Source organism: Anser brachyrhynchus (genome assembly GCF_964034855.1).
Source record: "Anser brachyrhynchus genome assembly, chromosome: 27".
Lineage (NCBI taxonomy): Eukaryota > Metazoa > Chordata > Aves > Anseriformes > Anatidae > Anser > Anser brachyrhynchus.
In genome coordinates this window covers 4,300,443-4,326,196 of record NC_137720.1, presented here as the reverse complement: position 1 = coordinate 4,326,196, position 25,754 = coordinate 4,300,443, and the positions used below count along the sequence as shown (strand labels likewise).

The following is a 25,754-nucleotide window of genomic DNA, read 5'->3' as shown; positions in this document are numbered from 1 at the left end:
ACAGGGTTGGTTACAATCCCTGAAGAACACGGAAGCAGTGGCAGTAATTGCACGTCAGCAGTACTGTCACAGGCACCCACATTAAGGCAACTGCTTTCTCCACAACTTCACCAGTATCCTGGCAGTTTAACATAAATACATTAACAAAACTCAGTGCGATGGTTTTCAGGCAGAACAGTTCTCGCCAGCACTTCAGTGCCAGCAGCTCCTCAGTAGCACGGGTGCTTCGGCTGCTGCGTACCTGTGCGGTTTGGTAGCACCGCGTACACGAGTGCATCTAACAAGGGTGAACTTGGCTGAGAGCATGTTGCACTTCTAAATGCAGTCCCATTGAGTAAATATTTAGTTTACAAACAGTATGTCGCATCACCCAGTGTCATACGATCACGTAATAAAATAGCAGCAGTGTGCATACAAGAGCTTGGAATCAAAGTCAGCCAGGAAACCTGTAATAACTACTCTGGTTTTAATTTTGGCTGTATTTAATTCCCTGGTGCTCCCTTCTTGGTTGGTTAGGATTTAAGAGAGAACCTATGCATTTTCTTGAGGCAGAGGTAAGATGGAGAAAGGGAAAGAGGACAGGGCTAGTGCCTTGGCTTCTGTGTTACATGCTTCTATTATGAATACATCAGTCTTGTGACAGAACCCTATCTTGGTGACTTCTGCTGTTTGGAAGAGTGAAAATCCAGTAATCCTGCGTGTCAGATTCTCGTGTAACACCCCTCATGGTTCCTGCATAGAAATCGCATTTGGTAACTCCACTTGTCACATGTAAATACAATACGCAAACTGGCACGTCAGACACACGCAGCCTTTTTACCGAGCGTTACAGATGTCAGGCCAGCAGAGGCCACGTGCCACCTCTCCTCAAGCACTCTGATATTCTCCTCGTCAGCCTCACAGGAACATGGCACCTCTTTACCTATGCGAAATGCTGCTGCTAAATCAGATTGCTTTATGAACTCACCTTATTCATCCTTTAACCATTTTCCAATTGAGGAAAGCAAGTGTTGCTACCATCCCCAAAGCTCCAGCCATCCCCTGACATGGGTTGGCTCCCTCTGCTCCGTCACTGATACCAATTCCTGTAACTCTTTAGTCAAAGTATTACCAAACACTCCTGAGATTCTTGCATACAACCCTACGTCCATGGTATGACATTCTCACACTGACCTCCAGGACCTTCTCTGTAACTAAATTGCCGAAGAAAGTCGCTCCATTTTTGCATATAACCTAAAATATAAGTTGTTTTGCTATGAGATCCTCAGAGCAGGGACTATCTGCAATTGATTAAAAAGCACCCTGCTCTCCACACACGATTGCATCAGTCAGGTAAACAACAGCAACTTACATATCATTGAATCACTGCAGCTAGAAGGGACCTTGAGAAACTTCTAGTCCACCAACCTCCTGCTCAAGGCAGGGTCCACAGTGAACTCTGACTGGCTTCCTAGGCTGTGGATATGTATGTGTGGGATATCTGTGTGTGCATGTATGTATGTACATATGTGCACACACATTTATTCTTTGTCAATCCAGAGGCATTTTACAATGGTGGGGAAGGACGATTATACGCAGATTTGTATCGTGTCTGCAGGCATTCTGAACCAGAACTGACTCACCTCCATTGCTCAGACGCTTCACTTGCCCAAACCTTTAGCTTTCTGCCCCTGAATGATGTTCTCATGCTGGAAACCCGACCTAGACTCATTTGGATGGCAGAGGCCGCACCACCCATGAGCTACAAAAGATTCTGCATTAGATATGGGGCGACAACTGGATTTTGTTCATACAAACTTCTTCCTAACATTACCAGTGGGACTGTTTTTGACAAGATCAGACAGAACCACATCATATTCAAACTGATTAAAATGTTTGGGTTTTATTTTGAGCTAGAGTGTTACTGCAGTGAATGCAGGCAATAAAAAGTGCTAGGCAAGAAGCAGAACGTTCTCTGAGTACATGCAAATGCAGTCTTGAATTCAATCTGAGACCACCCCACAACAGCTTAAGTAGGTTTAAACCCAGATTGCCATGGTCCCACCTGCCCCAGCCATATGTTCCCACACCTTGCCTTGCACAAGATTTATTTATCTATATTTTCGAAGTGTAAATTAGACTTAAAGAAACAGATACACCCAGAGGGCGCTGCCTGTCTCAGCTAGGTGGGATGTGGCCTGCAGACCAGCATAAACCCATTCACAACAGGGTGAGACAAATTCCCCCTCCCCTTAAGGACTTACCGGCAGTCACAAGGGAAAACTCCAAGAGCCAACATTTACCATCTCGCTCCTTAACCTTAGACTTAACATGGTTTTCTTTACCACAACCTTATGGCTGTAAGATTAATACAACTAAAGCACTTTGAGGAGTTTTATAAATGGTGTTAAGGTGTTACTGCAAACCAGAGGAAAACCTTTACACCAGCAGACATTAACTGTTAATAAACTGGACGAATTAGCAGGCCAGTGAAGTCATGCTACCACAACACATAGGTCACAGTCAGAGGGATTAAATGGCAAGACTTACTTATGTTATATTCTCCTGTCATAAGTCTAAAATATATGGAATAAGGTTAGTCTGGAGATGAAGGGAGTCAATCTTCCACTGAATGCAAATTTAGAGTAAATATATGATGTCAACATGCAGTGCAAACCAGCCAGCACTCCACAAACGAAGGCAAGCCCGATGACAGCTGAACAGCATCAGGGTTAAATCTGGGAACACAGAGAGAGGAGTTCACAGAAAACAAAGAGAAAAGCACTCCCAAAATAGCCTTGCAACTGTCACCACTAGCAATTGTCAGCACTGAGAGGTATGACCTTGCCATTGTGTCTCATGATCACAGCTCTACACTTAAGGGGGCATTTGTCAGAGCCGGCACTACCAAAAATTCCACTTCCAAGTGATCCTGCGTCTCCAGCAGCATGGACGGCATTTGCCAATGATTTTGAGAAAAACAAAGCAGCTCTTACTGTTGCTCCTGCAAAACCACGGAGCATCTGTACCTCCCCTTCTCTCTTCTCAGCTCTGGCTTCACAGGGTCCTTATAGCTAGAATATCCTGCACAGGCACTTCTGTACCAGGAACTTAGTTTTAAAATCTTTATATTTTAATTTCCTTATGGAAGTCTAATTCCAAAGTAATTGTATTAGAACCAGCAGAAAGAGGTAGCTTCAGTATTAAAAAAGAGCAGGGGAAAAGGGAGGAAAATGAGGTAAAAAAGTACTATTCATTTTCTAGTCTGATTAATTATCTATGTGCTTAATTTTTTTTAAACAGCAGTTGAGTCATACTTCTCATGCAAGCAAGAAAAGAGATATGGATTATGTCAGATTTTTCTACTGGAAAAAAAAATAAAACCCAACAACTAGAAGTACTCAGCAGTATCCATGCCAGTCCTCAAAAGAAGCTAACAACAAATCTCTTAGAATGATTAGCACAACAAAACTCCAGGAGAGCACAAGGGAAAAGAGGGATACGTGCAAAGGCATAATTATGTCATGAACATAGCATTTTCAAGATGAAATAGCAGCACGAACTATCAGGCGGAGAATTGCTTTGGACAGAAACCACGTTTTGCAGCTCTCCATGCCTTCACATACGCGCTGGCGACACAGACTTATTTAAGAGGAGGTAGATGTAAATATCTACTGCGCTAGGCTATCGATGGCTTAGCTGAACATCTGTAAAATTCTTTCTAATTATCAGGGGACTTCTGTTTTCGCTATGCAGCAATGATACTGCCAGTGAATGCTGAAGCACCACGCTTCACTTCGCCATTGGCTGGAGCATTATCTGCTCTCGCCGAGGTAGCCCTCGGCATGCCAAAGCTTCCAGCTCTGCCTTCTTTGGGAAGCAGGAGCCGTTGCGGTAAAGCAAGAGAAGGTCGGCTGGACACGCACACACTCCCCGCTTGATCCAGTCAAACACAGATGGCACCAAGCTGGGAAGAAAGCGGAATTGCTCTGCTTTCACACGCTGCTAGGAGGATGGGCACAGGCACACCGGACTGCCCGTCTTCCTGCCCCCCGTTTACCATTTCTAATCAAATTGCGTTCTGGCAGAAGTAGCGAGGTCAGCAACGACCACAGACACACATCTTTTACAATGTAAAGAGCTGCTGGGATCAATCCCTTCTGCCAGCTCCTCCAGCCTCATTATTTATGCTTCTGTGCACCCAGAACCTACACTGAATTCATCTCTCGTCCCAACAGGACCCAGCACTGTGATTCTCCACTTCCACCACCACGCTTTTGCTCTGTAACTGATGGACTGGTTTGCCACTTCCATTTACAGACCTTTGGACATACCTCCATCAGTGACAGGCCACGTGGGACTGACTTTAAAATCCAGCCTAGATTATCATTTTACTCTCTCCCTTTTCATCATCTTCATCCCCTTAATTCCAACATGATTTTAATACCCATTATTTCAATCAGCAGCGAGTCCAGTACTTGATCAAGTGCCAACGCTAAAAATAAAGTCTTTCTGACACTAAAAAGCAGGGACTGCCAGTTTTCTAATGGCGCAGAGGAGCATTAGCATTTCAGGTCTCACCAGTTTAGTCATTCTGACCACTAAGCATGTCATTTCTCTCCCACTCAGCCAGCGCTCCCTGGCACAGGATCAAGACGTTATATATAAAATCCTGCCCTTAAATTAAGGAAGTTTTAGTTCCTGATTGAACTAACAACATTTCATAATGAAAAAGCTCGCAAGCATTTCACTCCCGTGTGGAAAGTAGAAGCGTAGCTGCCGCAGGTTCACTCAGCAAGAAGCCGTCCTGCTGACGAGCCCCTTGTCCCTCAGCTCCACAGGTGCCCCGCCAGTGGTAACACCGCACCTTGTCAGCGCAGCCCCTGCAGGCATTTCCACAAAGCCAGCGAAATAGCTGATGGCAGAAACCGTCTATACATCACATCAACGCATGCTCTGAATTTCCAAGATGCCACCCAAGAGCAGCTTCAGCCGGCCCGGCGCGGCCTCCTGCAGCGCGGGGTTGACACATGCCCCCGCCGGGGGCTGCAGAGCAGCGCGGAGGGGCCGATGCCAAAAGAAGCCCAGCCCTGTCAATATGGGGAAAAGATCAGCTTTCAGCCCTCTCGGACTCACACCGCACCTGTGGGGATGGAGAAGGGCTGGGCCGTGCTGTGGCAGGGAGAGCGGCCCGGCAAATGCTCGGTGCGATGGCTGGCGAGCCAGGCCTGGGCAAGAAGGGCCTCTCTGGGCCTTCTCCTACCCACAGGCACAAAAAACAGCTGTGAATAATTTTTAGCAGCAACTTGGCAGACTAAAGGTGAGGTTGGCTACCCGACTGCAGAACTCAAAGCGGGACAGGTCACTTCAGGCTTTCTTTAGTCTCTTCCCGGCCCGCTGTAACTGCGGGCTGCAGAAGCCAAAGCCAGCGGTGGCTGCGCGCTGCCCTTTCCGAGCCGCGTCCAGCAGCCCTGTCCCCGCAGCAAGGGGCACAGACACACGTCTGGCAGCCCCAGGAGCTCAACTGGCTCACAGTGGGACCAGGCGAGCACTGCACTGGTATGAAAAGCCTATAAGCAGTCTGAAAAGCCTATAAGCAAGTGGAAGCACAAGACTGAAGTAGTCTTAAGCTGCCATACAACCATTTACTTGGATATTGTGCTTATGTCAAGACGTCTCCTGCTATATATGACAAAAATCCTTTTGTTTTTTCCTACAGAAAAAGCAAAAAAGTCACCCCAGAGCTAGTTCTGCTTTCACAGAAGCCCAGCTCTTCTTTACACCCACACCAAAGCTCTCACAGGGGAAGTACCCTGAGCTCCCGCAAACACTGACAAGTGCCCACTTTGCACTAAGCAGGGGCTAATATGAAAGCAGCAGCTATACGCAGAGACATCAAAACATGACTGCAAATGACAAGCTAGAGAAGCTTCCTTTTGTTGATCGATACGTTATTCAGAAGCAGAACACTATGCTCTTGGTGTTTGTGCACATCATTATCTTGCAGTCACAGCAGTTTTTGTTTCAAGATCTGAACCTCACCTTTGTGGCCAGAAAAAAAAGAAGTTGGTTTATAAAAAGGAAGATATACAGATATATATACACTCAGTTAATCCACCTATTCATTCTCATTTCCCAACCCTGCAATGTCTGGACAAAGCTAACTGCTCTTCTTTGCAGCTGTAGATTCAGGAAGCCAAACACTCCCCACATCCCAGTCCCCTGCGCTCCCAGGGCTCAGCAAAAATCGTCCCTGGGCAGACACGTAGGAGCTTGCTCAGAAGTATCCTGCTCTGTGCAACTCAGAGCCTTCACACACAAGTACACATGGAATTATTCTCAGTTTTTTCTGTTCTTCCTGCCTGTTGCCTGAACAAGAGACCACTATCCACAGGGGCTGAAGCGCCGTGAAGTGTCTTAATTCCCAGCGGGAAGCAGCCCCGTGCCAATCACAGAACTCACAATTTTATTTTTTCTGAAGTGCAACAAGTGGTGGAGCAAAGACAGCGCTGGATAAAGAAAACTTTCTAAAAAGAAAGTGATTCCATGTTTCTTCCTGGCAGGACCAGAACGGTTTCCAGGGCAGCTACTTGGGTTTACAGCATTATTTAACGTGGTGCAGCTTTAAGGCAATATTGTCTTTCAAACACTAGGGAAACCTTCAAATAACTTCTGTAATAGCAAATTAAGCTATACATTTTCTTAAAACATAGCAAAATACTACCTAAATACAGCAGTTCAGATCTGAACTATGGCAGAAGTTTTTAAACTGGCAGAAATTTTTCCATTGGTAGGTGAAAGACTAGAGGAATTCACGGCTTTATGACAGTCTGCACAGCTGCTCTGTAACAAACTTCTCAAGAACTCCTAACGCTGAATAAAGGTGTGTGCTCAATATAGGTTTGAGAATCTGATTAAGATTAGTTTTCAAACGTCAACTGCACTTTCAGGAAGAGTTTCTTTGAACTTGCCTTTATTCACAGGAAAAAAAAAAAAATCAATTAATGCTATTAGGGCTTCCCAATGCATAAGGAAGGGTTTCTTTTCCTTTTTTTTTTTTTTAAATCCTGTATAAAACAAATTAAGGCAAATCTCAGCATGGCCACCATTAACGACATTAGCGACATTAACGACGTTTCGAGTCTAATTGAGAGCCGTGGTCTCTGTGATCAAAGAAACAGACCCAAAACAAGCCTTTACGTTTTCTGTAAGAGACGCACACAGCCAGTTACTTGCTCGGCGCCGCGCACATGCCCTGCATGGTTTAGATACCGCCAGCCCCGTACGAACTCCTGAGTGCTCCGCCAGGGCTTTAAGTGTCACACAGCCCTGGCGAGCAGATGCCGAAAAAGGCCGCAGCCAGGGAAGGACTGAGCAACGAACCCACACGGCCACGGGACGAGCGGCTGGGGACAGCAAGCTCTCCACCTCTAGAACTATTTGCAGAAGCAGCAGCCAGGCAGAGTAACTGGGCCAACAGGTGAACTGCGGCAATTACTCATTCTTCGAGTAAACCAAAACCAGGCAGAAGTCCAGCTAGAAGATGGCAATTTCCACCTTTATTGCACTGTGTCATCTGTGTGCACTGAGCTGGCGGCAGGCAATCCTTAAACTGCCACTCCTGGTCAATGGGAAAAACTGAGGCGAGGGCAGGGTTTGTTGACAAAGCCATAAAGCAGTCTCACTTCCGAGTGGCTCACCCTCTGCCAGCTGAAGAGGAAAGAAGCAGTGAGCATCACGCGGGAGACCCAAAGATAACACAAAGCAGCCCCGTCTCTGTGCTAGCTGGGAAGGAAGGGGAAGAGCTCAGTGGAGGAAGGCACTGGGGTTGGGGGAACAACCCTGCTGGTGGGTCCGCCCGCTGGGAATGTGACTGCGTGGCCCTGAGAGCACAGAGGCACATCTGGGTGCAGGCTTGGTTCCCAGCTTGAAGCAAGAGGCAGGCCATGAGCAAGTGATTTTATGGCCAGGCACAGACAGCCGGGTCGGTGATAACCATCAGCTGCGTGGTGGCTCACCAGCTGAAGGCAAGACACAGCCATGAGAATGTGAGAGAGGCTCTAGGAACAAAATGGCTAGCGTTAGAAAGCTGAACAAATAGGTGTTGGATATTACTCCTGGAAGTCACGTCACTGCTATGTGCGGGACCTGACAAACAGGCAAGTGGGAAGCACCTCACCGGATGGCTGAGAAGATGGACAGGAGGATCCACTAGGAAGTAATGGAGCTCCTGGAACAGAGAAAGGGAGAGAGTTCATCAAACCCAAGAAGAACCACGCTGCTGGTACTCACAGAAGCAGTACTCACATTAGCAGACAGGCTGGGGGAGCTGGGGGCGTTCAGCCTGGAGAAGAGAAGGCTCCGGGGAGACCTCACAGCAGCTTTCAGTGCCTAAAGGGGGCTGCAGGAGGGCTGGGGAAGGACTCTCTGTCAGGGAGCGGGGTGACTGGACACAGGGAAATGATTTTAAACTAAAAAAGGATAGATCTATATTGGATTTAAGGAAGAAATTCTTTCCTATAAGGGCTGTGAGGGACTGGCACAGGCTGCCCAGAAAAGTTGTGGATGCCCCATCCCCGGCAGAGCCCAAGGCCAGGCTGGATGGAGGTGGTGTGCCCATAGCAGGGGGTGGAATTAGATGGGCTTTAAGGCCCCTTCCAACTCAAACCATTCAATGATTCCATGAAGATGGTATAATGCAGAATAACGAATGCATGGATAACCGATACTATGGAGGAGTCCCCAACACATTCACAAAGGGAAGCCATACGACACGAACCCACTGGAGCTCTTCAAAGGGTAAACGAGCATGAAGGCAAGAGAGATCCAGGGGATATAAACCACAGGGACTTCCAGAAGGCTTCTCACCAGGCCCCTCACCAAGGCTCTTAAAGACACGACGCTGCATGCATAAGAGAGAAGATCCCTGCATGATTGGAAATATTTTCACAGTGGGGCGAGCCCTGAAGAGTATGTAATAGACTTTCTTCCCGGTGATCTTTCCTGAGGTCTGTGCTGCTCAATGTACTGAACAAAGGATCTGGAAGATGAGACAATGACTGAGGGGACAAAGTTTGCTGATGAAACTATTCAAGAGAATAAAGAAAAGGATGAACCGGCAGAAGAATCTTACAATACTGAGCAACTGCTGAGAAAATGGCAGATGAAATTCAATGCGGATAACTGTAGAGTGAATCACAGGCAAAAAATACACCTAGTGTCACACAACAAAATGAAAGGCTCCGAGCTTATTACTGCCATTCAGGAACAAGCTCTTAGGATTATAACAAATAGCTGTAGGAAAACATCAGCTCCGAGCTCAGAAATCAAAGCAAATTCTAGAAATTATTTGGAATGGAACAAAACAGAAAATATCATTAGGCCTCTATATAAATAGATGGTACAGTGTGCTTCTGGTATTGTGAAAGATTCCAGTCCTCCCCACCTGAGAAGGATGCAACAGACACAAATGGGACATGAAATGGAAACAGTATATCTTAAAGGAAAAACCAGAAACAAATGACTTTCCCCATTCTTCAAAAGCATTCCTTACAGATTTACGTGGCACCACAAATGTGGCTTGTAATACTTGCAGGGCACTGGAGACACAAACAGTGTTTTGGGAAAAAGACTGGCTACGGAATTCAGAAGATGAGAAGAGGACAAGCTGGACGAGGTCTGCAGAAAGCAGGACGCTCGCTCTGCACCCGGCTGTAACCAGCAGGACAGCACTGGATTCAATAAAAGCGTGAGCCTGGGCAAACGCTCCCATCCGTGCTGCTGCTGCAGCTCTTTAAGGCCCAGTTCTGTGCTATTTTTTCAACAAACTGGGGGGGCAGAAATCCCGTTTTAGTGGTGTGAGATGAAACCAGATTGGAGAAGGCAGAGAGCTCCGAATTCAGATTCAGAGCCATCCAGAGAAATGTTCTTATGACAAAGCAAAGCTGGGAAGTTCCTGCATTTAGGTGGGAGCCATGCAGCACCCTAAGGCAAAACAAGGACAGAAAAGAACATGGCATTAGAGGGGACCACTGCCCGTCACCGGCTCCATTTGGGACGGGCTGAGCTGAGAGCAGCAGGGCATGCAGCATCCCGAGGGCACAGCACAGCGCTCCCCTGCCCACAGCTGGGCCACGGGGCCACCGCTCAACACCACGGCAGCTCAGGCACTCCAGGGAGCACGGAGCTTGCTTAACGTCTTAACTTACCCCCATCAAAAGGAGCGTTTACTACTTACATTGTCACGGAATCGGTGATCTACACCATTACTTTAATTTTGCTTTCTCATCCCCTCACCTCCACCCCCACTGGATAATTAAGGCTTGGCTGCATGACTCAGTGGGGTGCTGCTGCAGAAGAAAGCAAGTCTTATTCTGGAATACATTAAAGCCAACGAGAGCTGCAAGGTGCTGAAGAAGATTATTGTAGGGCTGGAGAGACCTCCACTTAAATATGACACTCAGTTTGAGAGCAACACATTTGGACACTCCTAAGAAACCCAGAGGAGACCAAGGCTCACTGCAAGCTTGTAAGACACCGGCTAGTTGGAAAGATTAAATAAAACTAGCTGTAACGAGGTAAAAGAAAAAACGTTGAAGAGAACAGCCTTCTGGTACCGGGAGGACTGTTGTGAAAGGGAAAGCAATGGCTCCTTCTCCATAGTCCCAAAGCAAAACAAAGAATTCAGTTTCACTTACAGAAAAGTGGAATTCAGTCAAATGCTGAGAAATGTTCCCTAACTGAGCAGCTTGCCTGGCGCTGGAGCAGGCTTCCAGGGGAGATGCAGACATGCACTTTTTGAAAATGGTCAGAAATGGACTGGTTAAGTATCTTTTGAAAATATTTTTGATAAATCTGATGGGGCCTTGGTGCAGAGGACTGGACCAGGTGGTCTTCTGTGATCTCTTCCAGCCACACATCGGTAACTCCACAACTGCAGGCCACCTTCACCATCAAGGCAGCACAGACAGGAGGCCCAAGAAAGAGCAAGCGACAAAATGCCAAAGACGGTGTAGAGGAAGAGCGGCAGCTTTCGGCACCAGGTAACAGATGGAGAACTATGACAGCACCCCTTAAAGAATTAGGAAAACAGCTTGGATAAAGCAGAGAAGAGAAAAGTGCTTAGAGAAACTGAGACCAGACCACGGCAACAAAACCGACAAGGAAAGAGCCCCTAGCCTTGTCCACAGGCAGCCCCAAACCACCAAGACTGTGAGGGTTTCACTCCCTAACACTTTCTTGTAAAAGATAACCCCAGGATCAAGTTACACTGAAATGTCTTGTTTTCCCTAATGCAGCAGTTCTTGGTTTGGATGGGGCTTGAATTTGTAAGTCACCAGCACAATTTGCAGGAAGCCGGCTATAATGTCAGCACGCGGATCCACTGCCAATGACTACAATCAATTCTTTGTTCCTTATTCGCTTTCTGCAACGTCGAATAATCTTCTTAAAGATTAACAGCACCTAGCTAAATGGAGAAGAATGGATTTTGTGTACCGATAGAGTCATAGACTGAAGACAAGCCAATACTTGAAACACTTATAAGACAATATTTGGCCATAAGCAAAGGGCTTTTTCTATAGCCACTATTAATAAGGGATCAAAAATAACTCATGCAATATGCTCTGAAGTTTAAACCTTGGCTCTGCTGGCACACAGGCTGGCACAGTCCTGAAGGCTCTCATCAAGAGACAGACGAATTTACCACTTATCTTTTTCAGCGTGAGGGAATGCTTGTTCAGAATAACTCAAGTGATATCAATTTAAAAGACAAACCATTTAGAGCTGCGAAGGTCAAATTCTGTTTGTCAGTCATCCAAGAAAGAAAAGCTGGTACAAATTGCAAAGACGAAACACATCCTTCGCAAGAATACTCAGATACTGTGGTTAGTCAGATACATTAGTTCAGGCTACAGTAAGCCAGGAACAGAGAAAAAGCCCCCAAAATCATGGATTACCAAGGTGCTATCCCATACACATACACATTTGTCTTTCTGGCTTAGAGGATGCTGAGAAAATCTTTGTGCTGCTGCAACAAGTTACCCAAAAATTCCATAAAATGCCTGTTAAATACAAGGTATAATTGCCCACCATTTATGTCGTGTTATATTACTTGGCTTCCAAAAATCACTGAGTTTTAAAATTAAAACTACCGCTTTAACGTTTGAGAATATATTTGGCCATATTCTGTTCTATCTTATTTCTCTTCTTAACTACCTGTAATAAATAATGCCTTTTTAATTATCCTATAAAGGATAATCATGCAGGGAATCTTCCTGCCAGAAGCACTACCCCAACCAGCCTTCTCCTCTCCACACGCTTGCTGACTCCTCTGGGAAACCCCTTCAGATTTCTCCTTCCCCAGGTTCTTCTTGGCGCCTCGTTTGGACGCTGCTGTCACAAGGAGAGCTGTCACTGCCCACCGACGTGGGAACCACGCTGCTGCTGCGGGGACGGTCCTCTGCTACTCGCCTTGCTTTCAAGTCATTCGCTACACACAACTGTAACGGCACGCGAGCTCCTCCGGAACAAACAGCGCCGGGTGCTGGAGACCTGATGCTTTCCGTCGTTTGCCTGAGGAGTTCTGGAACCTCTTCTGTCAATACTGCAGCTTGAAAGAGCTCAGGAAGCTGAATAGTTTTTTTTTTTTAAGCATCTTTGTACAGGAAATAGTAAAGGCATGCAGACACAGTTATCGCAGAGAAGCGATACAAAGTTATCCAGCACACAATGGCCAATCTGGGACAGATTTGTCATTTGAAACTCTTTAGTTGAGCTGCATCTGAGACTCAGATTCTCCTAACGCTCCCCAGGAAAAAAAGAAGATACTGTGCGCTCCCTGAATACAGCAGAGATCTGTTAGTCACTTATTGTGCAGAGGAGAAAGCATGCAGGCCACCCCATGTAAAAGATATTTCACAAGAAACAGCATACCGTTCTTTCAGTTTTGAAATAATTAGGATTAAAATTCTCCTAAATCATCAATTCTGTTTTTGTTATCGAAAGGCCCCCTCTTTCCACAGGTATAAGTAGCAGAATGTGCCTAAGTTGCATTGTCTGTAGCAAATACACGTGTCCTCATGCACACATCTCTCCAAATATATTCCACCTTCCAGTCCCACATCTAAGACAAGAGAGGAATGTGTGTGAGAGAACAGGGAAGGAAGGGGGACTCTAGAAGGAGAGGCGTGCATAATCTCACTTGAAAGCTGGAAGGCACACATGCAGAGCCTCTGCCCAGAGCGCCAATGGTCTTAACGCGGCCAGGCTCTCAGATGCAGCTCATCGTGCACTGGGCATGGTGCGGGCTCATTGTGAGCGCACAGCTGTGTTGTTCCTCTGCTCTCCAGAAGGCGTGAGGATTCGACATTTTTCTGCTGGACTTAGTCACTTCACTGCAGCTGATCCCCAATTTCTTCTTCCCCTTTTGTGTTCCAGATTTTCCCCGAAACAGGTAATTAGCTGCTCTCTGGCTAAGTGATAGAGGGTCTGGGAGACAAACAGCAGCAAGCAGGCAAGTGAGAAAGGGACTGGAGACAAGGCCAGAGGCTCTGGGGAGTCCGAGCTCCTGGAGCATTCCCTACCTGCAGGAAGCAGCCAGCTGCCCCGTGCAGCAGCCACACGTGGAACCAAGCAAGAGCAGCAAACAAACCACAGAGGAGCCAGATCCCACCTGGGACTACAGGAGGAAAACAGAACAAGCTGTCGAGCAGCGCTATTTTCCTCACTCCTGCTCCTCGCTCCTGCAGGTGGATTTACAGGCGCTGAGCAGCCGTCACCCGTGGGCTGCTTGCAACAGCCACAGCCGCTCACCCAGGGGCAGACCCGCACCCCTTTCCACACAGACAGCACCGAGCAACAGCCAGGATGGGAAGTGCAGCAGTGCTGCTGATTAAACTGGCAGCTGGGCCGGGAGTAAAAGGGCTCCGCTGAAGTGGAAGCAAGCCAAAGAAGAGTTCAGCTTTACAGCGCTTCCTGTAGCGTCAGCCATTCTGCGCATGGGAGCAGCGAGAAGCATGCTCCAGCAACTGGAAGACAATTGCTAAGCACATTAATAAATTAAGGCGGCCAAGATAAGAGAAGACAACACCCCTAGCCTTAAGAGCCACCGATGTCTGGCCTGGGAGAAGGGTAAGCAGCATTTACCAAGTGGCAGTAAGAAACAGAACGACAAACGTCGTCGCCATTGGGAGGTATTCCCTGGCAGCAGTACTTACTGGGTGCTGGCTCCTGAAGAAAAGAGGTCAAAATGTGCCTTAAAACTGACCTGCTGCTAAGAATCTTTGAATTAGTTCATTAATTCATTGTACAAGTTTGCAACTAAGAGTCAAAAAGGCCCTGCAGGTATGGGACAACAGCAATTGCTCCCTAAGTGTGTTCCTGCAAGACTGAACTCTGAAGTTAGGAGACAAGTTAGAGAGAACCACTTCCATTTCCCTTCTGCCAGGGGACCTCACCCCCAAAATGAAAGTTTTTTTTTTTTTAAAGAAGGAAAAATATCAGGGGCATAAGGAACACAGGAAAAATGTTTGGCTTGCTGTGTGCACGGGTGTCTGACAGTCACCACGAAGAGCTCCAGGCGAGCACGTCTGAAGCTTCACGCAGTGCACATAGCTACAGCACTGCTGCAGGTGAGCAGTCTGGTAAAACAAGGAGGTGCATACTAGAAGGAACAGACTAAGGGAAGTCCCCAGGAAGAGCAGACAGGTCCTTCTGGCTGCATGGTGCTACATCAGAGCCACAACGAGATGAGGAAGAAGGAACGGTCCCTGATCATGTCTGGGACCAGGCAGGGTGCATCCACAGCTGGGGAGGGAGCTGACTGCTGGCACTGCCACCTTTCAAAGGTGACACTAGTAAAGGGACATTCCTTTTGTAAGCACTACCCACCACATAAGCACGATCCAGGGAGTTACGGGCCTGCCAGCCCCACGTTAGTCCCCTGGAAAGGCCACACAGTAAGCTCTGGGATGCAGAGGGGAAGGATGAGCGGCAGACAAGATAACTGTCTTTGGAGTCTACCAGCGTAACCATCTGGAGGAGATTCTGATACACAATATTGACTTTCTGCTTCTCAAATGTCATTGAAACAATCATTATGAACACAACTTCTTCCTTCCAAAGCTTGCACGTGGTAAGCAGACTCCCCTAAAAGCTCATGTGACTGATGAGGGTATCAGCGGGTAGTCAGCTGAGCTGCCCTGGTGCTTGCTGTAGACTGCTTAAAAACACACCTCTTATCAAAAAAGGAAGGTGTTGGGGTAACAGGCTAGCATGCAGCATCCTGATGGTGCTATCAAACTGCTTTGAAAGCATCTTTGCCACTATAATCATTTTTAGCAACTGAAATGGTTGTATTAGTGCAACACGTAGATCGTACCAACAGCACAAACATCGTCTGCAACATTGATCTGAAGTCTCAAGCAAGGGCTTGCAGTTTGCTAACACAGGAACTTCTGCTGGCATGATCGCACCACTTAAAACAATAAATACAAAAGTTAAACACCCTGCAGTGTTTGTGACTGTCACAGGTGCAGCTAACCTCCGCCCCAGGCTCAGGATGCGCAGCTCTTCCTGGAGGAGTGCAGGCTGGGCTAACACAGCCAGCCGCCTCAGACCTAGCTGCTACCCACACAAGAAACTGTCAGCACTTGAGAACACATCTTGCTTACAGAAACCGGGGAACAAAACTGTCTTTAAGATAAAAACTTAGAACGTTTCATCCTTCAAAACCCCAGAAGTATTTGAGGAAGATAAGTGTTCTGAAGACTCCCGTTGGCAGCAGCGGGATCTGTCCGCGGTGTAACTCAGGGCACTGCCTCAGCCCCGCCACTCACAGCCCCAGCAATTTTCCAAGGGAGAAACCCCTCTCAACGTCTTGCAGCAAGTATCAGGTTGTCACTCAAGACCAGTAATTAATAATAGGATTGGGTAAAGCTGATACTCATGAGTTCAAATCCTGGAAGAGAAACCCTGCTCGTCCCCTGCCCCCAGGATGAACAGCTGCAGCGCCGCTCCGGGATGCACCCACTCGGCCGAAGGAACAGCTCGGTTAATTCGGCGCAGCTCCGTGTGCGGGCCCCTCAGCTTCGCGCTGCCCTACATCCCTTTGGGCTGTGGTGCTGTATTTACAGCAGCTTCAAGCTGCTTTACATCCACGTGGGTTGCAGCGTTATGGTTACAAGGCTGAACTAAACAGACACAAGCCGGGTAGGCCAGCAAAGCCCCACAAAGCGGCATGGGCTCACTAAATCCCTGCTAGAGTCCTTGCACCTTGCTACACCAGCAGTTGTGTTTAGAGAAGGTCTTGTACCACAGGTTGCTGCTGTCACACGATTTCAGGCATAAAAAGCACAAAGCTTTGTAGCGAAACAGCATTAACCGTCTAAGACGGCGAGGAATGACAAATTATAAATAGGAGGTGGCTTCAGACAGATGCCAGAAATGGATGGTGAGCAATCGCTGTGGCAAATCAATGCTCCAGCTGAGGAGCACAGAGGGGCTAGGTTTAGTTTTACCCTGAAAAGGCAGTGACACATAAAAGGCTAATGGCAGGTGGTCATTCTGCATTCTGTACATTTCACGAAGATTTATGAGCAGGCTGAATGCTGGAAAAGCAACGCTGAAATTGCTTGTGTCCCTCTGCAAGGTCAGCTTATTGTATTATGGAAACATTTCCAGTGAGACTCTTACAAGTTAAGACTGTTCCACTTTTTTCAGCTACAAGAAAGAAGCGACTGAGAAGAAACAGCATACCAAAAAAATTTCACACCATTTATTCTTAACGAGTGATTTTTTTTTTCCCAGTTATTCTAGATGAACAAAGACTATTTGAGCTGAGAGCTTAAAGCTGGAAGGAGACTGATCTTCCAGAAAATTTATTTAACGTGAAAATATTTAACAATAGTGTACTTACCTGTATTTTCTAAAATAATGCTAATTTGTAACTACTGTACTTTGTAATTATTATGGATGAGCGCTGTCACGAGAAGCTGCGTGGGTGTCCGAACCGAGAATTTTGATGTTCATAATTTTCAGCAGCTCGATAGGAAAACAGAGGCCTGACTCCCGGGATTCAGCTGTCAGCAGCGTGGGATAGCGTTCGCACTACCCTGGGAATCTAGGAGCGCAATTTTCCTGTGACAAACACATTTTAAGAATTAAGTATTTCAGAACAGTCCTGTGCCAAAGAGGCCTGTTCCACCACAGCACGAGATGCATCTCGAGAGGGAGGGGAGGAAATCGGATTTGGCACCTCGAAGCTCTGCAGGTAGGAGCTCTATCACAGCCTCGCTCTGCAGAGCTTCGGCAGCACCGGCACACCACATTGCCCTCCACGGGCAAGAAAACGACAAAAGCTTGAAAACATTTCCCTACACAGGCCCGTATGGACTGCGCCGTGAAGCTGTCCTTAAATCCATTCATGCTGAAGCGAGCCCCATAAAAATAGGTGCCTAAATCCCTACCAGATCACCCCCTCTGAGTTCTGACGGAGCGAAGTGCTCCCAACAAGGCGCAGCGAACACCTCCTCCTCCGAGCTGCACCTTTGGGCCCCGCGCAGATCAGTTTGCTGCAGCCCAATAAAGGAGATCGCCGGGACAGCTGTTGCACCTCCCTTCAGGACAGCTGAAAATAAACTGCACACTCAGACCCCAGGATTTCTCCTGGGCACCTTCACCGTGCTAGGGCCCTGCCGTAAGCACTAGGTCAAACAGTTTGCTCATTACGGAGAGCTTGCAACCAGGGCTGGGGGCCACAATTCCCCTGAAAGGGTCTCTTTTAGGGTTTCCTTTTAGCACATTTTCTATCCCAGCCCTGTGCAGAAAGGCAATTTATTTTTTTTAAAGCAGCGCAGATATTTCAGAGTATTTAATGCTCCCCCTGCCCTCGTTTGTATTAAAGAGTTAGAAAGTAAAACCCCTTGATTTATACAACTACTCGCACAGTATTCCCTTCTCCCAGCCTTCTTACAAGGGTTGCTCTAATGTACAGCCTGACGTGCCTTTTTGACTTATGGGATATAATAATCCTCATTTGAGAGCCGGCACACCAACCCCAAAGCCTTATATCGTAACATTAGCCAGTAATTATCTCAGGACATCATACAGAAACTAAGACGTCTCACGAGCCCCCACACCACCTCCACTGAATTTTAAGTCTCTAAAACTCTTTGTAAGAGAAAAAGCACCCGGCCCCTAAGGTCCACCGTTAAGATGTGCGAGCGGCGTTATGAATGGCCGGGATGCTGCAGTTTCCCCGAGGTTACAGCCGAGAGAGTCGGGCACAAAATCGCTGCCCTGAGCGTTTCGGCGGGTTGCAGCCCCGCACGAGCACACCGGCCCCGGCACCGCGGGCAGTGCTCGGTCCCGTCTCTGGCTGAGCCAGCTTTCAACCTTATCAAGCAATGTTGATTCAGACAAGATGACTTGTACAAGTGAAATTCTTGAGCCTACACTAGAGACAAGTCGGAAAGCTTTGGGTACCTGCATTGAGCACAACAAGCTGTCCCTGGACTACTTTCGCTTCCCAAACGGGACTGGAGCTCTGGAGCGCCCAGCAGCACTGCCGCAGAGACAAAACTTTTCCACGGGGCAGCACGAGGGACCAGGGCCGCCACTTCTGGTGGCTGCCATAAAGGAAACTGTAGCTGAAGATTCTGTCAGGTCCCTCGCCCACTGTTTATGGGGAGAAACAGAGCCTGACTCATCTAATCACTAGATAGGATAAACAGAGGCTGAGGAAGGAAACAATGAAGATGCGCACTTCCCATCACAAATATCCATCTACTTACGGCACCAGAGTGCGTTTCCTCCCAGTAGCTGAGTGACTGCTGTGGTTGGCTTCAGTTTCCCAAAGCCTAAGGAACCAGCTGAGAAACTGCCCCGAACAAAACAAAGGAAGGCTTCCCCGAGCGCTGCAGCGAGCAGCAGTCCTCCGAGCCTCTAACTCATTTCAGCTCAAGGTTAGGTTGTTTAGTCTAGAGTTAATTTTGCCCACTTAGGAGGTTGTTTTGAACTGAGATGCAAGGGACAGACAATTGAACTAACGCACAAGGACAAAACAGCAAGCCAAAAAAGGGACTGAGTGCACCCACAGCAAGAAAATAAAAGCGTTAGGTTGGTAAAAGAGCACTTGGGATTTTGACTAGCTTTGTCTAACACGTTCCTGTTGTACGTTAGCTGGCTCCAAGCTCTCTCACTTCAGTCAGAACATACCGTCGCACTCCCATTTACGAGCGAAGCTCAAACAGAAGTATTACAATTATCCTATTGATAAACCCGATTTCTGAGAGTGTCAGATTTCAGATTGATGAGCGACATTAAGCACAGTATAAACAGTTTGCAATGCCTGTTTTCACTGACAGAAGCATGTCGCTGGAAAGAAACTTCACAGAGCACAGTGGAAAAGGTCTGACTGTCCCTAGATAACCTTCTCTTCTAAGGATTAATGTATTTTTAGACAATGCAGCCACCCAGTCTTAAAAACAGCCTGATGTATGGCACTATCACCCCCAATGAAAAGATCAGAAGCTAAACTACCTTAAAAACAGCTGTGATGCCCCAAACACACGCGCGCGTAATAACTGAACACGTCATTCAATTTGTGTCGTTGTATGCAGTGCTATTAACACCTTCACATTTCTAGGCACAAGCTAGCTTTTACCTTTTGGTGCCTACAGAACTCCTCCCAGAAGCTGTTGCTGTGCCTGTGCTCTGTGTGAGGAGCCACTGCCCTTCTGGTGAGAACTGCTGGAACAATCTCGGTTATCCCATAAAACAAATCCATGCTGCTTCAGCTACTGCTGCAGTTCCAATAGAGGAACAAGCAAACCTTTGCTCGACGCTCTCACAGCACGAGCTCTCCTTGCTAGAAAAAGCGCAAACCCACAATCCATGTATGAAGCCTCTCTGCCTTCTCCTCAGTCTCCTGGATTTTGTTCCAGCGTTAGCTCCTTGGTGATTCTTACAACGTTCTCCTGACTGTGGTAGTGGAGAGTGGTCTTAAACACATCGTGCCCTCAGCTGTGTTTCTGGATGGTCCAAAAACTGTGTAGCCTTCTGCTTTCCTAGGACTGCACCTAATGTTTGAGAGTAAATAAAGGACCAAATTTGCTGAAGAGCGATCAAAAAAAGTCAACTTCAGCATGACATGGATGCTGCTTCATACAGCTCCGGAGAGCAACGAGACATGCCTATGGTTTTACAGCTCTGACTCAGAAACAGGAATAACTTAATCTGGGACTGCCGGGGAGGTTGCAGTCTCAGTTATCCACGCCAGAATCACTGTGCAAAGTACCTGACTTCTCATGAAGCAGCTTCTGAATTACCATGGTTGCCCAGCACCTGAAAATAAATCAAAAAAGTAAGCGCCGAGCTACTTCAGGAGTGTTGTAAATGACAGGCTCAGGAGTTGTTTCATGGGCAATTCAGCTCCCCATGGAACAGGCAAGAGGGAAACAGCCGGTAAATCAAAGGGCAGACAAAGGATAAACAATCTTTTACGTCATCACTATTTCTGAAAGTCCTTACAGACAGAAAGGCATTGCCTACTACATTTGGAGATGCCTTCCCAACTAGAAGCTCCATATTCTTTCCCCCCTTAAGAGTCAATTTTCATGAAAGTTCAGTCTTCGGTTTCATCTGCCATTCAGGAGGAAGAAAGCATTACATGACTGCTTCCCACCATCTGCAAACACTGAAGAAGTTCAACAGCAACCAATATTTTGCTTCACCTGCTGGTGGTGGTTTGCTTGATGATTTCTAAATGTTCACCCACATCCAGCCAGTCTCTCTCCTTTCCTTCTGTGTTAAGCAGAAAACCACTGCCAAAAATACATGGTATTCAAGAAATTAGATTACTCATCGATAACATGGGATCGATGTTAACCCAGAAGTCACTGAGGTAAAGATGCAAGTGGGGCTGAAGCCGCAGTGCGGGTAACAGACACTGATGCCAGCCTTTGGTCTGGGTTAACGCCGCACTCGGTGCTTCCAAGAGGATGACGACAAGCTGGAGGCTCAGGAACACCACTTGTAATTTAAAAAGTTATTTTCAAAATACAGCTTCATAGCTATAAATAGCAGACAGTTTCTCACCTAGCAAGACAGCACACAATTATTCTTAGTCACAGTGGCCCAGATACTAGAGAAAGTGTAATTTACCTTTGTTGAAAGCCACACAACGTTTGGGGCCGCTGCGTGCTTCAAACAAACTAACCCAGTTTGTGAGATTGGCCTTACGTTTTGTAGAAGCAGATGCTGACTCTGACAAATTAAGTCAATTGACTTAGTTAAGCCTTCCATAACCTGGAAAGACATGTGCTTGTACAGAGCGAGTCTCACTACGTTCTTTAACCAAAATAAAAAAGTTACCCACTCTTTCCAATATGTAGAGTCACCTTCCCCACTGCACGGCCATTTGGTCTCACAAATGTTAACCAACGGTGGGCAGTCACTACCATCTGCTCCGTATCTCATAATGCTACGTTCCTAGCTCTACGAGAAGATATTTAACAGAAAAAATCCTCCCATGCACTATATTCCCTCAGTTTGTCAACCAGCTCTCTAGAGAGTCAATTAACTGGACTTCAGCTGACACTCTTCCATACACAGCATCAGTCCCCATATAATATGGGAACAAACATATTTTGGACATGTTCAGTGATAAGGAACTGCTAGAAACCTCTCCAACCACGACGACAAGAATTTTCATCAGATACAGATTTATACAATCAAACCACACACGAACAAACACCCTAACAAATCAGTGTTTTTTCCATTTGGGTGCGCAAAAACCTCTCTTCGGCCACACATCACCTCAGCATTGTCCGAGACACAAAGGTGAGAAAACGTTAACGGGATGCCGGAACAAAGCTTTTATTAAATTGAAAGTAAAGTCATCTTCCCTTCCTGTAAAGCTCTGAAGAAGTAACTCAAGCAGGAGAGCAGTTAGCATCTGCTCAACTACTCACTCATCTAAAAGCTTTACAAAGTACCAGGGCCTAGGTGCTACTGTTCGATGCGTTACCCGATACTTCGGTAGCTCCTCAGACACAAGTCTTTCCATATACAGAATTGTATTTGTGGGCTGCCTGGTGATTACGGCTTGCCATATGCTCAAGAAGTTTGACCTTGCAAAAATAATTATCCATTGATCAACGTCTGATGAATCTAACGCACTTCATGATAGGCTCTTGGCTGAGCGTCCCACTATGTGCATCAGCAAGACACGCTGACACTTCTGAAAAAGATCATCGCAGCCTTGGCTGCAAAATCCTCCTGAAGTCATCCCGGCTCTGCCATGCTTCCACCCACCTTCCGCTCAGTCTTCTTCCTTGGCAAAAGGCTTTCAGTACTCAAATCTTCAATAAACAGCTCTCACTAACATTTGTGTGTTTTCTTAATTATGTGACAATAAACGTATACGTGCTATACTGGAGAACGGACTGTAAGCCCCTATGCTGTTTGCTTTATAGCTTATTTTTGGAAGTCCAGAAGAAAACAAATAAAGCCCCCTGCTCCTCGGTCCGCTGACAGCCACAAGCAGATGAGCTCGTGAACCAAGCGTTTAAGCCTCCAAAATATTTCTGTTTAATAATGTCACCCAAGCAAAAAAGAAAACCTAATCAACTCGGTTACTGCTATTTGTGCTACTAACACGTCGGTCTCTACAAAGACATTGCTTCCAGATGTCAGTTTTGGATTGTGTCTCTTTCCCCGGTCCCGCTGCTGCGCTCCATGCTTAATCTACGAGATCTTGAGCTAAGAAAGTTTTCTTCCTGAGGCTGGCCCCGGTTCAAATCGGATTCATTTCACTGACCAGATGCAACAATCTGGGAGGCTGATTTCACATGCCCTGCTAAATTCTGAACCAGTCTTAGATATCAACAGGTTTCCCAACGCTGAAGGGGAGCGATACCACACGCTCCCTCACGTTCCTGTCAATTTACACAACGGCAGCAAACGCCACAGACAAAACACCGCGCGTGTCCCCAGGCAGGGAAGGTTCGCCATTCTGAGGCTAACTTCTGCGACTACTTTTGCACGATCTTTAGCACATTTGGATGCACGTTAATACAATCTGTGCTGCTTATCTTGGGCACTTTCTGGTCTGTACAAACGCTGCCAGCCCGGCGCGCTTTGGGGACTTTCAAGGCAGCCCCGCCGCAACACGCGCGGAGGCCGGCGAGCCTCCTGACCTTGCGAGCGCTGCGGGCACGGCTGTTCCAGCACACCCCAAGCACGAAGGCAGGAATTCCCTAAAAAAAAAGACCCAAAATAATACTAGAAGGGCCACCTAGCTCCCTGCCACGCTCCCGGCTCTGCCACCCCAGAGCTGTAACTCGCTCCTAAGGTGTCTCCGCATCTCGGGGAGAGGCCGGTGCGGGGAGCAGCTCGCTGGGGGCTGCCGCCAGCCCCCCGGGACCGATCCCGGTTTCGGTCCCGGTTTCGGGGCTCGATCCCGGGGCTCGGTGGCAGGCAGCCGGCAGCGCTCCCTCCACCTTCACCCCCCTGCAGCGCAGTGCCCGAAGCCTGCGGGGCCGGGCGGCGAGGGCAGGGCCCCCCGGGCCCCTCTCGGAGCTGAGGGGGAGCCGCGGGGAGCCCCCGGAGCACCCCCCCCCACACACCCCGGGGCCGGCCGCCGGTACCTGGTGCAGGGCTGTCAGCCCGTCCACGTTGGTGGTGTCGACGCGGGCGCCGCGGCCCAGCAGCCGCTTCACCTCCTCGGTGTCCCCGCTGGAGCAGGCGGCCAGGAACACGGCGCCCTCCTCGAAGCGGACTCGGGACCCCCCGGCTCCGCGGTGCCGCCCGCGGCCGCCCCCCGCCGCCACCGGCTCCTGTTCCGTGAGGGAGCCCTTCCAGCGCCGCAGCTGCTCGGCCCGCCGCAGCCGCGCCGACTCGGCCCGCTTCCCGCCCAGGTGCTCCGGCTCCGACATCGCCGCCGCCGCCGCTCCGAGGCGCAGGGAGCGCGACCGCACCTCAGCCGGGAGCGGGGCGCAGCGCCCCCGCCGCCATCTTCGCTACGCCCCCGCCGCCGCCACAGCCACAGCCGCCACCGCCGCGCCGCCCGCGCCCCGCGGCATCCCGGGACTTGTAGTTCCCGCGGGCGGCGCCGCACCTGCCGCCGGCCGCGCACTGCTCCCGGCGGCCCCCGCGCGGCGCCGCACCTGGGCGCGCCCTTGGACTACAACTCCCAGAAGCCTCTGCTTCCCTCCCGCCCTAGCTGGGCGGGCTGGCCGCCATCACAGCGCCGCCCGCTGCCGCCTCCCCCGTCTCCTGCTCCCCATTCTCCCGTCCCCTGCTCCCCGTTCTCCCATCCCGGCAGCCGCCGGCACCCCGCCCGTGTGGCGCCGGGAACCGGCCCGGCCTCGGGGCTGGGGAGCTCCGGGCCCGCCCGTCAGCCCCGCAGCGCCCCCGCGGGGCCCCGCGACGCTGAGGGGGGAGCTGAGGGGAAATGGCGGCCTGGGCCCCGCGGCGGGCTGCGGTCCCCGGGCGGCCCCGCTCCGCCAGGAGGGTGCCGTGAGGGCGCCGCTTGGGGCTTTTCTCGTCATTAAAGCCCTGCCTAAGGCGGGTCGGGGAGCTGCGAGGCGCAGAACTGCCCTGAGGCAGCGGCCGCCCGGCCCTCGGCTCGCGGCTCCCCCGGCTGCAGCCCCGCTGCGGGCATTCCCAGCCCCGCTGCGGCCGTTCCCAGCCGAAACCTCTTCGTTGTGCCTTCCCCGAGCCCCCCCTCGTGGCTGCAGCGCCGCAGCACGGCCCCGGGCAGCCCCTCCTGGCAGCTCTCGGCTCGGTTTCCCCGAGCACGTTCCTCGCTCAGAGCCCGGGGGCTGCCCCCTCGTCCTTCGGGTTGTTGTGTGGGGCCAGCTGCTGGGTTCGCCTCGAATTGTTCTGCAGAGGAAGCACAGAACGAGCGTGCTGCTGAGTGATCGGCAACAAATCCCCCAGACCAGATGGCGTTTGCCCATTAGTCTTAAAACAGCAGCTTCAGGGAAAACCCAGGGAACTACAGCGCAGCGTATCTGATGTCTCCAGCATGCAGATTATTAGAGCCCACTCCAATGAACAGAACTAGGGGCCACATTAGGGGCTATTAAATGCCCATAAAAATACCAGATCACGGTTCATTAGCAGCCTAAAATCACAAAGCTGAAGTTAGGAATCGCTAGCACGGAAAGGTTTCAGAAAAGAGTGACAAGGAAAATGGCCTCACATAGTATGTAGTTCAGTATGGAGCTCCAACTAGCAAGGCAATGAGGATGGTAGATGTTGAAATGGGCTTAAATACAACCGGACAGATTAACGGCACTAAATCAGTCATGGGACATAAATACGAAGTCGCTGTCCTTGGTTCAGAAAGGCCTTTGGAGGATGCTGGAGGCTGGGAGCCATCAGCACCCGCTCCTGGCCCCTGTGAGATGTGGGCCTGCTGGGTCCCATTTGGGGTGACCAGCTGTGGCCTTCCCGTCCTTTACGTTATGTTCTTCCCAGCGGGATCAGTTATTCATGGTGACAAACCTGCTGAGCCCACGCCGGATCAGGCCTGGAGCTCCGTTACTTTGCATTTATTGCTTCAAGCGTTTAATTACTTCTGGCTGCATGCCAGGCTGATGTGAGCCATAGCTCCAGCGCAGCGATGTGCACAGCCACGCTAGTGGTGTGGCTTACGGTTCTCTGAGTGTCTTCTCCACCTGCAATGTGGTAAGGGGGCTGCCGGCCACCCCCTTCTCCTTCACAGCTGACAAGACCACCCCGCACTCCTGTGAAAACCGCCTATCAGC

General features: G+C 49.0%; 1 protein-coding gene across 3 annotated transcripts in view; it reads right to left on the bottom strand.

Annotated features, from left to right (window-relative positions):
- The window catches only part of PPP1R12B (protein phosphatase 1 regulatory subunit 12B), a 119,814-nt gene extending 95,705 nt beyond the window's left edge, over positions 1–24,109 (bottom strand). For all 3 annotated transcript variants that reach the window (XM_080569004.1, XM_080569003.1, XM_080569005.1), the window contains exon 1: positions 23,628–24,109. In XM_080569004.1, coding sequence (XP_080425130.1) covers positions 23,628–23,915 — 288 coding nt within the window. In that variant the 5' untranslated portion in view covers positions 23,916–24,109. The remainder of the gene's footprint in view (positions 1–23,627) is intronic.
- Between the last annotated feature and the right edge of the window lie 1,645 nt (positions 24,110–25,754).